General features: G+C 55.6%; 1 protein-coding gene across 2 annotated transcripts in view; it reads right to left on the bottom strand.

Annotated features, from left to right (window-relative positions):
* Spns2 (SPNS lysolipid transporter 2, sphingosine-1-phosphate) overlaps positions 1-12382 on the bottom strand; it is a 36799-nt gene that overhangs the window by 1860 nt on the left and 22557 nt on the right. The window contains exons 3-12 of one of the 2 annotated variants that reach the window (XM_078042694.1): positions 9978-10114; positions 6061-6212; positions 5763-5829; positions 4325-4467; positions 3830-3982; positions 3511-3700; positions 3128-3193; positions 914-1012; positions 656-819; positions 133-179 (exon numbers count right to left, since the gene is read on the bottom strand). In XM_078042694.1, the coding sequence (XP_077898820.1) occupies positions 137-179; positions 656-819; positions 914-1012; positions 3128-3193; positions 3511-3700; positions 3830-3982; positions 4325-4467; positions 5763-5829; positions 6061-6212; positions 9978-10114 (1214 nt within the window). In that variant the 3' untranslated portion in view covers positions 133-136. Of the gene's footprint in view, positions 1-132; positions 294-655; positions 820-913; positions 1013-3127; positions 3194-3510; positions 3701-3829; positions 3983-4324; positions 4468-5762; positions 5830-6060; positions 6213-9977; positions 10115-12382 lie in introns of those variants that run through there. The other variant, XM_078042693.1, reaches the window with a different exon arrangement.

Below are 12382 nucleotides of genomic sequence, written 5' to 3'. Positions count from 1 at the left end.
TCAGTAATCTTGGGGCAACACTGCAAGAAGAGACCAAACCCAAGGTTGGTGGGATGAGCTTCTCCGGGATGTCAGGGAAGTTGCTCCGCTAATACCCTGTCCCTCTCCCACGGGCCTGTGGCCTGCACTCACCACCTCAGACTTTCATGGATGCGGGTGGCATCACCAGCTGGTTCACCCTGGGGGAGAGACGGGCGGGGGTCAGGGTGGCGCATCAGCGGGGGCCGGGCCCGGGCACAGCTCTGGCACATCGCATCGCAGGGGCCGGCTGACCGGAGGTGCTGGGCAGGGACCTCGTCAACCCCAGGGGGAGGTGGGAGAGCCCAGGGGTGAGGAGAGAGAGAGAAAGAAAGGAGTAAAGAGAAGAGGAGAAAGAGGTCAGAAAATGAGAGGAAAAGGAAGGTTAGAGGGTCCCAGCTCTGAAAACCCTGGACCTAGGAACCCAAATCCCATCTAGAACCACTGCAGACCACCTGGGGCCACTACTGGCCCAGTGTGTGATGGAGGCTGGGAGCTGGGCCTTGGCAAGGCCTGTGGCCGAGGTGTGGTGGGGCTGGGCCCTGGACTAGAGCAGCAGGTTACCCCCACCCCAGGACAGCGCGGAGGGGCTGCCACGCTGTCCCTGCTTCACAAGGCCACCCCCTGCCCCACTCACTGCTGCTCAGCCTTGGCACGGTCACTGAGGAAGAAGAGAGCAGTGGCGAGGAAGAACATGCCACCCAGGACCACGACGAAGGGGCAGAGCATGAGGGCATAGCCCAGGCTCAGGAACTCCCAGAGGGGGGAGTCCTTGGTGCTCTGGCGGATCAGGTCCGAGATCTGTGAGGATTTGGTGGGGACGGGGGTGAGGGCAGGGCCACCTCTTGAATTCCCCCAACCTCCCCAGGCCAGTCCCACTCTCTGAGCCACTCACAAAGCCTATGAGGTAGGGGCTTCCGGCATCGCCCAGCAGATGAGAGGTGAAGCTCTGCAAGGCCACCGCGGTGGCCCGGCGGGTGGGAATCACCACATACTGCAGGAGACAGAGGCAGTCAGTGGCCGGAGGGGCCGGGCCCACCCCACGCCCAGTCCTATTCCTACAGTATGACACTTCCAAAGCCCCTACTACCTCGGACTGCTGCCCTGGTGTCTTCTCCTTGCTCCTGGGGGTTCCTCTGTCCCCTTCCCCTGCCCTCTCCTTCCCTGCCTACCCTGTAGGTATGGCTGTCCCTGTGGTTCCTCTGCTCTTCCTGCCCGGAGCTGTGTCATACCCACAAACAGCTCTGGTCACTACTGTCCCCAGCCCAGGCCACTCTGTCCTCCTCTAGACCTCCCTTCATCTCAGAGACTGAAACCTTCATCTCCATCCTTACCACATCCAGTCAAGGAGAGAACAGTTTGGGGGTTCCCCGGTACCAGCCCACACCAGCTTCTTCAGGCCAGAGCTCTTTGAGCCTTTGGGAAGCTGAACCCTGAGGAAGAGCTGCCGCCTCCCCGACCCACTCTCCCTCTGCTCAGGATGCTCTGCACTTGGCAGGGAGCTAGGTGCTATGGTCAGTGGACACTGATGCCCAGAGAGGAGCCAGCCATTCCTGTGGATCACATGGAGTCCTGCAGTTCTAGAACTAGAACTATGGCCTCTTGCCCTCACCTCCCACCAAACATCTTGTGTCCCCCTCCATGTAGACCAAGCAAGACTAAGGCTGGGACAGTGGGGACATGTGGAACAGGGCCCTGACCAGAAAAACTTCCTCTTGAATCTATGGGCACCCCAAGTACTAAATGCCAAGAATGGCTGGGCCTCAGACACACCCCCATCAGTCCAAGCAGGCTCTGACCCCTCTCCAAGTCAGACAGAAAGGGTGGCAGAAGAGCAAAGCAGGCAGGGGGTGCCCTTTGTCCCTGAGCCCAGCCTCATCAGCTCAAGGTTGTGGACAATGTGGGAGCAGTCAGCATCCACCAGGCACCGTAACTGGGGGAGAGAGACCTGGATCTCCCAGGTTAGATTAGATTGCATGGCCCCATTTCCAGCAATAATTAGTCACTTAACTGTGACACTTAATAAACTGGGACATGATTTCCCTGGGATCCAGACCTTGTCAGCAGCTGTCCGGGGCTGCCCCTGGGGATGAGGCAGGGAGGAAGTGCTGCCTGGCACCACTGGCTCCCTGCTTCACTCTGGGGCTATCCAACCCCTGCCACCACCCAGCCCTGCACTGAGACACAGAACTGAGTCAGAAGCCCACCACCTCCACCCAGACATGGACTGATGGGGGACAAAGAGCGATGGCAAGGGGAAGCAAAGAAGAGGGAGGCTTGGGGCGGGGCAGGGCAGACTTCCTGAAGCAGAGGGCTAGCAGGGGCTCAGTGCCAGACAGAATGTGACCTCCTGGGCCATCCCATGTTTTCAGGCCAGACTCAGAGCACCCTCAGTATCTCTCTCCCCTACACCTACGGGCATTCTCCCCCACGCCGGTCCTCTGTACTTCTTCTCTTAGTCCTCTCCTGACCCTGACCAGGAGGGTCCCCAAGGACTGGAACAAGGGTCATATCTACCCTGCCCCCCCCCCAGAGTACCACAAGTAACTAGACCCACTGCCCACTCCTGGCTCCTCCCAGGCTGCTCCCGTCCCCACCCAGGGACACAAGCCCCTGCCGGCTGCTCAGACAGCCCTTTGTCCCTGGCCGGCTGGTCTGCAGCCCATTGTTGGCCCTGTGAAGACGGCCTCTGTCCATCCAGCCCAGCCGCAGGCCCACAGGCAGGCAGGCGTGCCTGGGACCCAGGCTGAGCTGGGAGGGCAGAGTCCACGGACTTTCAGACCCTGGGGGAGGAGTGCTGGCAGGCAGCACCACCTCGGTGCCAGCCTGGCACCACCAGCCTCCCAGCCACAAACCTGAGCCTCCAGACAACTCCCTTTCCCACCCCCACATTTTATCCTGGCTGCCAGCTCAACCGCTGTTTTCAGGGCCTGCCCTGGTGTAGACCTCCAAATCTCTAATCCACTCCCTGCCTCTGGGTTCACCCTCCCAGCAGGCCTCCCTGCCGAACCCTGCCAGCTCTCCCACCTCCTCACTCCCCGCTCCCCAGCTGCCCCTGTGAGGTTAAGGTCTGGGTCAGCACATGGTGATCTCAGCCTGCCCGGCTCACCATGAGGATGTCCGCAGTGATGGCCCAGTTAGAAAATAGCAGTGTCTCCCCAACGAAGATACAGATCTAGCCAGGAGAGAGAGAGAGAGAGAGAGAGAACAATTATCAGGCGAGCCCTCCACCCACTGGCAGCCCCATCATACTGGCTCCTATCATGGAGCCCCAAAGCCTCCAACCCTCCCACGGGACCCCCACCTCCTGATGGTCAGGCTCTTGAGGAATGGATCAAGCCATGCCCATGGCACTGAAGGACACCCAGAGGCCCTGAACTGAGCAAAGGCAGGCAGGCGGCCAGAGGACAAGAGCCTTCCCGTGGGGACAGAGGGTTCAATGAGTCAAAATGCATTTCCAAGCCCCCGAGCCTCCTGCCCCCCTACACTCACATAGGCGCCCACAATGCTGCTCTTGGCAGCCACGAAGATCAGGCAGATGAAGATGGCGGAGCCCAGCATTCCCACAGCACACACCAGTGGGTCGGCCCGCTGGGTCCTCAGGCGGCACCAACGCGTAGCTCCTGCACCCGTGACCACACCCAGGAAGCCCGTAAAGCAGGTGATGGCCCCAAAGATGAGGCTATGAGGACACAAGACAGTGTAGGGCATGAGTGGAATAAGGTGTGAGTGGAGGGGGACATGGCTGGGGCAGAGATGCCCTCTCATCCAGTGTTCCTCACCACCCAGGGCCCAGCTGAGTAAGGCCTACCTATCCTTGGCCCCGCAGGGCGGGCTGCTGCATGGCTCTGCTGTCTTCTGCACAACTTGGGCACGGTGCAAATAGAGCGGGATCCACATGCCCAGGGCCCCTGTGGCGAAGGACACGGCCGACGTGGCCAGGGAGGAGAAGACGTAGCTGCGGCTGGGGAAAGGCCAGGGCAATGACACTGAGCTGAGGCCAGAAGCCCCAGCAGCTGGAGTAAGCAGCCCCAAGCATGGTGGCCCAGGAAGCTGCCTCTTCTCCCTCCCCACACCCAGGTAAAAGCCTGTCTCCCCCAGTCAGGCCTCACCCCACACAGGCTCCAGGGTGAGGCTTCAAGCTGCAGGAATAACCAAGTCTAGGGGCCAAAATGTCACTGCCAGCACTGGACACCCAGATGGCAGGTGTCCGGGTGAGGGTGCTGGGCGGGCCACTCCAAGAGCAGGGCCCTCACGTGGCCGCACCCCTCCTTCTCCCTACCAGACTCCTCCCAGCAGTACTCACTTTCGGATCAGAGCCTTCATGTCCCGGAGCCACGATGTCCGTGCCTTGAGCTGTCCCCCGAGCTGGTCGGCATGACCTCTTTTAGTGGCTGGGACCAGGACAAGGATGAGTGTTCCTGTGATCATGCCCAGGACAGGGGACACCTGGCAGAGCGGGAAGCATGAAGTCAGGACACTAGGGCCCTGTGAGCTTTGTTTGTGCCCCTCGAGAGGCTCAGACAAGCCACGCCTTCCCTAGGTTCCAGACCCTTCCTCTGGACTAAGACCCGTCCAGCCTTCCTGTCGGGACCACTGAAGAAAGTGACTGGGGATGAGGTCAGAGAAGGGCTCCGGGGTTCAATCCAGAGAGGAGGAGGTAAGAAAGACTGATAGGCTGAAAGGAAGGAGGGAGGGATACATGGATGCTTGAATGAACAATGGAAAGACAAAGATGTGGAGATGGAGAGAGAGATGGAATGACAATCTTGGAAGAGGAAAGAGAAAGTTCCTGAGGGTGGAGAGCCAAAGACAAGCCCTGCCCAATCCCCTGGGGCTGGGAGTGTTCCCCAGACCCGTTCCTCACCCCTTGGGGCACTGGGAAGTGACTGGCTGTGCATGACACCTCCAGCCAATAGATCAGGTAGGCTATCCTTGAGAGATGCCCATGTGGGTCACTTTGGGTCTTCCCTGTGTCCAGCCTAGTGTCAAGAACTGACTCCAATGCCGCAGGTCTCTGTCCCCTACAGGAGAGGGGCCTCACAGCAGCCCGGATTCCTACACAACAATCCCTGAATCCACTAACCCATGAGAAAAGAGAAATTTGTCCCCACCCCCCACAGGCCTGGGAGCCCTTGGGCTGGGGAGTTCCTATCCATGCCAGCCCCTCTCGCCCCCCACCAAGAAATTCCACGGAGGCTGCTCCCTTCCTGCTTTTGAGGAAAAAACACTTTGTCTTCGGCTTCCGCTCCTCCGAGAGACGGGGGATCTCTGTTTCCTCCGATTGCACTGTCCTGGGGCCTTGGTAACTTGCCCCCAACCCTCTGGCGGGACAGGAAGTGGCTCCAGACCCCAAGGGCCTCCACATAGAGGTCTTGTCCCAGCCTCACCCTAGCTCAGAGCCAGGACTGAAAGCAGGAAGCTCCGCCATGGATCTGGAATTTCCTGACACGGTGAGAGAATCCTTCGTCCTGTCAACCTGGGGCTGGGCAGGGGTGGGGGTGGGGGTTAGGGATATTTCCAACCCTGAGACTGAGGCCCTGAGGGCAGTGAGGCTGTCCAACTCCTCGGAGACCTCAATCTGGACGACTAATCTAGAAGGACAAGACCGCAGAGGCCAGGTTGCCCCTGGAGAGTCTGTTTAAGGCCTGTGCCCTAGCCTGGGCAAAGCTGGCATCTCTGGACCAGCAGGGGCAAGGGCTGGACTCAGGGGGTGACCTCCTGGGAGGGTACCTAGGCCTTACCCGCAGGGCCCAGTGCCAGTCTCCAGCCGCTTGCTTCACACTGGAGCCAGTGATGTAGCCCAGGCCGCTGCAGAGGAGACAGACACATGTCAGCGTATGCAGAGACAGGGACTGGGGTGCGGTGTGCTCCCTGGTCTACAGGGCAGGCCACCTGCCCTCACCACTCAGCCAGCCAGTCAGCCAGGCATCGGGTCAGGGAATTCTCCAAGGCTGACTACTCACGTGTCTGGTTCACTGAGGGGGTGGTGGGAAGACCCCTCCCGGATCCTCACCCAAACCAAGACACCTCCCCTCTCACCTGCCCAGTGGGATGGCAAAATAGAAGACAGACAGCATGAGTGTGCGCGTGTTCTTGGTGAAGAGGTCGCCAATGATGGTGGGCGCGATGGTGGAGTAGCTGGCCTCACCAATGCCCACCAGACCCCGGGACAGGACCAGCAGCCAGAAATACTATAGGGGAACAACAGAGAATGCTGGGGACGGCCCTGCCCTGCTCCTCGGCCTGCACATCCTTGCCTCCACTGTGCACCCCATGCCCTTCAGGGTCCAGGAGCCAGGGGAGAAGATGGAACCCAACCTTTGCCTCAGCGGTGACTCCAACCCCAGGCCACCCGGGCTTCAGGTTACCCCGACACCCAGGTTGAGAGCAGTATGGCTCTTGGTCCCCATAAGCACTAGGGATATAAGCCTGTGTCTCTACCTGGGAGACTTCTTCCCCGATCCTGGCCCCAACTTAGGAGCCGCAGGTCACCCCTCAACTCTGTGCTCATCCCCCAAGTAGGGCAGGTGGGCCAATCCTGGCAGCACTGAGAGCCCAGTGTGAGCAGGGAACACGCAGAACAGCCCAGAGGGCTCAGAGTCCCACCCCCACACACATCAAAGGGCAAAGCCAGCTGAGCAGGGAAGGGTGGGGCCATGCCAGCTGCTGGTGGTCCTACCCCTTTGATGTGAACCTGCCCCCTCGGTCCCCCCAGCTGCCCAGGCCTTGAGAACCCAGCCTGGTCATCTTTCCCCAGCCCCACCCTGACCACCCATCCGGCCAGCATCGCCCACATCCAGCCTCCCCCGGGCTCCCCGATTTCCTCTCTCTAGTCTCTCCTCTGGCTCCTGGCAGGTCCTCTGCTACAGTGCTGGCCCTTCACCTTGACCCCCTTGTTTCTGTAGCCATGTCACCCACTCCCGGGAGACTCCTGGTCTTCCCTTAGCTCTTTGCCTGATTCTCTTCCTGGGTCTCATCTGCCCATAGCCTTTGCCTCTGGGCTGTCTGGGTTGGTGTTTTTTTGTTTTTTTGGTTTTTTTTTCTGTATTGATTTATATTAGCTTTTTCTCCACAGAGCTTGCTCCTTTATCATCTGTGTCCCCGCCAGCTTCTGTCATTTTTCTCTCCACTTTGTTTACACCCTTTTGCAGGCTTCCGGATGTTCTCTTTGATTTGATGCCGTCAAATCTGTTGATTTTTCCTGAAAGCCTTGTTCAGGAAGGTCTACTCCATCCCCGAAACACAAAAACATTTCTCTTCTATTTTATGTGTGTTACGTTTGAGAGAGAGGACGAGAGAGGTGGGGAGATGCGTCAATCATCCTCAGCACAGTAGCCAGCCACTGCACCCACGGAAGCCCATGGGACCGTGTACTTGCTATGAATCTGTCTGTGCCTGCATTGCACATGTAGGCACCAATAAACAGCACTCAGTGTCCTCTGTGTGCTTGGAAAACATGCACGTAAAAGGGACCATCCCAAATCCCGCCACTTGCTTTCCTGCTCATTCTTCTCTTTTTGAAACCCATTTGCACTGGTTAGCACAGATCTAGTTCATCCTTCCACTGCCCAGAGTCTCGAAGTATTAATACACCCCATTTATCTGTGCAGTCCCCTAGACAGCTTCTTCTTTTATTTTCTAGGACAGTATGACAGCGAGCACCCATGCACACGCGAGCCCACAAGTTAGAGTTGCTCTCTTGTCTGTATAAGGCTGGGCCAAGCAGGGTGCACAGGGAGAATTTTACAATTTCTTGCCATTCTGATCCCCAAAGAGACGCCTACCAATTTACACTCCCCACCAACAGCGCCTGAGTCCCGGATTCCCCACAGCTGTAATAACACTTGGTATTGTCAGCCTTTTTAATTGTCGCCAATCTGATGGGTGTGAAATGGTATCTCATTGTTGTTTTAATTTGCATTTCCCTGATTACTCGAGAGGCTGAGCCAGAGGCTGAGCCATCCCTTCCTACATTTATTGGCCGCTTGTGTGTTTTCTCCTGGAAAGGCCTATAACGATCCTGGGGCTTGTTTTTCTACTGGGTTATTTGTCTTTTCCTTGTTGATTTATAGTTCAAGATTTTTAGCTCGTGTTTTGGCTTAACTTTTCACCTATCTGGAATTCATTTTGCAATATGGTTTGAAAACCAGATCAAACTTTATTTTTGATCCAGATATAGATAGTTCTCCCCAAGCCACTGATCTGAGATGCAACTTTTATCTTACATTAAATCCCGGTAGACACGAGGACTCGGTTTCATTGATCTCCAAGTCTATCCCTTGGCTACTGTAATTAGAATAGCCATTAATTTGATAACTGATAGGGCAAATTCCCCTCTCGTTGTTATTTTTCACATTGTTCTTGGCTGTTCCTGGGCATTTTCTCTGCCAAATTAACTCCAGAATCACATTGCCAAGGTCCACCAAAAACCCCCACGGGACTCGGGCTGTGATCGCAATGAATTTACAGATTAATTGGAGATGATCTGTTCCTCTGCCTTTGTTCATCTTCTCTCCCCAACTCATAAGGAAACCAAATCTTGGTATTGTGGTCCAGTATTCACTGGTCAGTTCCAGAAGCAGCCTCAGGGGCCTCCTTGGGGCAGGACAAGGCCCAGGGAGGCCCGAGAGGCTTCTGGTCCAGTCTCTATATCCTACTGTGGCTGCCAGGCTGCACCTGGCACTGGGCCTGGAACTCTCCTAAGCCTGACCCTCCTCCATGAAGCAAAGTTGTTCCCCACAAATCTGTAGGTTCTTTGCCCTCACCTTCACTCTCCCCTTCATCAGTGTGAATCTGACCCTGACCTTGTCCTTGTTGAAACTTTTCCAGGGCTCAACAAGCACACCAGTCCCCCCCATGAATCAGTCCCTGCCTTCTTTCCAGCCAAAACACTCACCTCCTGGTTTTCTCGACACCTCTGCCATTCGGCACCTGTGAGTGTACTCCTCTGTCCAGGACATTGTCACCAACAGACCTAGCCTTCCAGTCCCAACTGCCTGGCTCAAGTGCTACCTCCTCCAGGAAGGTTTCCCCGACCCCACAGATTGCAAGAAGCTGTGCTGTCTTTCATGAGAACTCAGCACATTGCAGGTCTTAAGGCTCCAAGCCAGGGACTCCTGTCCCATCTGCCCAACCCAGGCTCCCAAGGTCAGGGCCAAACTGAAAGTTCTTGAACACAGATCCTGACTTTCCCCTTCTTCCTCCACCTCTCTCTACAGCAGCTGTCCATGATTGCCCACCTTCTGCTTGAATACTCCTACTGATGGGGAAACTCACTACCTCCCAGGGCAACATATCTCCTCTTTGGAAGAAAGAACAGAAATAGAGCTGTGTTGAACATTTTCCATGTTCCAGGATCTGGACGTTCATTAACTTACTTGTTTCTCACAAGAAACTTTCAAGTATTATCCCCATTTTAATAATGAGGAAATTGAGGCTCAGAGTTGTTCCAGGTCCCAAAGCTGAGTGGGCAACAAGAGTTGGGATACTCCAGCCCAGGACTGTGAGAGCCAAGCCGAGAAGCATCTTTATTTGAATTGATGCTTCCTTCCCTGGAACTTGGACTCAAGCACGTGGCTGGCCATCTGACAAAGAGCAAATTGAACAAGAAACAGAAAGGGGAAGGGACTCACCCAGGGTCACATAGCAGGCCCAGGGCTAGAAGCCAAGGTCCTCACCCCTAGGCCAGATTTGTGTCCACATTCCTTGTACCTTTCCCAAGTCAGAGGGAGGCTCAGAAAGAGTCAGGATGTCACCCAGGCTGCACGGCCCTCAGTTACAGCCACCTGGGGAAGACCTATCTGCACAGTTGATTTACAAAAGCAGTGAAGACCCCCGACCCCTGCCTTCTGCGCTGTTAAGGCACCGTCCAGGGTTTAAGCTAAGGAGCTAAAACTCCCAATAAAGGCGAACAAAGCCTCGTCACCCAATGGAGGGGCCAGGAGGGTGGGCCTCACCTGCTGGGGGATGAAGGAGCTGGAGAAGGTGACTGCCGACCAGAAGAAAATGCCGCAGCTGAGGATCACCTTTCTGTTGAAGCGGTCACCCAGGTAGCCGAAGATGGGGGCAGCCACCATGAAGCTGCAGATGAACACTGTGCAGGGAGAGGAGAGCTAGAGGGGCGGCCCAGGGTCCCTAGGCTGGGCCCAGCTACCCAAGGCCAAGTGCCCGTGATACAAAGCTCAGCCTGGATCCCGACCAAGGAAGCTGAGCCCCTGCCCCAGGGAGGGAGAAAAGCCTGACTGGGTTAGGGTGATACAGAGACCACATCCTCTTCAATGCATGTCCATTTTGCCATTTTCTTTACACCAAGTGCTGTGGTCAGGGCGTACCACCGTATTTCAGCTCACCACCCACTGCCCCAATGGGGAGACAGGTTCAGAGATGGAAGGTGACTTATGAAGGACCCCCAGGCAATAAATGTCCTCGTGGGAATCTTGACCTCCAGAGCCCATGTTCCTTACACTTTGCCACATAGCTCTCTCTCTCTTTTTTTTTTTAAGAGAGAGAGAGAGAGAGAGAGAGAGAGAGAGAGAGAGAGAATTTATTTATTTATTTAGTTAGTTAGTTTTCGGCGGACACAACATCTCTGTTTATATGTGGTGCTGAGGATCGAACCCGAGCTGCACACACGCCAGGCGAGCGCGCTACTGCTTGAGCCACATCCCCAGCCCTCACATAGCTCTCTTTATTGTACTTGGTTCAGAGAGATGAAGGGATCTACCTAAGTTCACACAGCCAATCAGGGCAGGACTGGGCCTGGCACGGCAGCTCTCAGTACCTGCCAGATCACCCAGCTACCTTCACTCCCAGGCTGCAGAGGCTTCCTGACAGTTTGTAACCCTGTCATGTATTCATTCATCTATTCATTCAACTGAAATGTTCTTGCTCCCTATAATGTACCTGGCAATGTTCTAGGTGTTTGGGATACAGCAATGAATAAACAAAGTTCCTGCCCTCGAGGAGCTTTCTTTCTAGTGAGGAGAATAGACAATAAATAAATAACAGTTTATCAGATGGTGATAGGTGCTAAGGAAGGTAAAAGGGCAGAAACAGGAGACTAAAAAAAATGCACAAAATAGAGAAAGAGAAAGCAGAGGTTTCCATTTAAAATAGAAGGATTGGGCTAGAGATGTGGCTCAGTGGTAGAGCACTCGCCTAGCACGCATGAGGCACTGGGTTGGATCCTCAGCACCACATATAAATAAATAAAGTATTGTGTCCAACTAAATATATATACAAATATATGTATTTTAAAAAAATAAAATAAAAAAAAAGAAGTATCAGAAAAGGTGGCATTTCAGCAAAGATACAGAGGAGGTGAGGAAATAAATCATGCTACCATAGGGGTAAGAACAGCGAGTGCAAAGGGCCTGGGACAAGAGTGTACTTAGCATGTTTGAGAAAAAGCAAAGAGGCGAGAGGCTGGGGCGAGGGACCAAGAGGGCAAAGGGCAGAGACAGTGTTGAGAGGCCAGAGAGGGTAGAACAGTGTAGCCCACTGAGACTAGCGTGACTCCAGGGATGAGAAGGGGAATACTAGAGGAAGCTGAGCTGGTTTGGTTCTTCCAGAACAAGGAAGTAGTAGAGCCTTAGAGGACTTCACAGGGAGGACCCCCCGCCCCCCCCCCGCCCCCCGTCAGTGACAGGAAGGGGCTTAAGGGTCACAGGAATGAAGAGACCTAGGAGGAGGCAGGGTAGGGTAGACCCTAGGTCACATAGCAAGGCAGCCCCCTCCCTCCCCACAGAAGGCGGTCCCACAGCTGACAGGCAGATGGCCAGACAAAGGCCCAGTGGGCTGCCGATGACCACCAGGCTGAATGTGGTCATGGGCTCAGCTGCTCCCTCCATGGACCCGAGTCCCCAGGGAGACGGGGACTAAAAGAGGCAAGGGAAGGAAGAGGGTGGGGGAGGGGGTGAACCAGGGGAGAGAAGGCAGAGGGCAGAGGTCTCCTGACTAGGCTGGAAAGGTGTGGTTGTCCCTGTCTTACTCCAGCCCAGAGCAGGACAGCAGGTGTGTATGGGTGGGTTGGGGGACCTGTTAATCCAGTTCTGAGCGATTCGGGCCTTGGGCAGGATCAGCACAGAGGTGCACAAAGCTGGGCGCCAGAGACACTGCTTGTAGTCAAGTCCGGCTCTGTTACTCCCTACCTGGGTAACCCTGGCCAGGCAGCAAATTTTCTGGGTCTCCCCTTCCATGGTGTGCTGGTAAGTGTGTAACAACTGGCTCTCTAAAAAGGGAACCCGGGAGGGGGAATCTGCTAGGCAGCCTCTGCCAATCTCCGTGGTGTAAACTCCTGCTGTGGCCGATGTCACATCACCCATCAGAGCTGGGAAGAGATGTGCCGTGACCCACCATTGTG

Source organism: Ictidomys tridecemlineatus, chromosome 3 (assembly GCF_052094955.1).
Source record: "Ictidomys tridecemlineatus isolate mIctTri1 chromosome 3, mIctTri1.hap1, whole genome shotgun sequence".
Classification (NCBI taxonomy): Eukaryota; Metazoa; Chordata; class Mammalia; order Rodentia; family Sciuridae; genus Ictidomys; species Ictidomys tridecemlineatus.
Note: the sequence above shows the minus strand (reverse complement) of the source record. Positions and strands in the feature narration are given on the sequence as shown.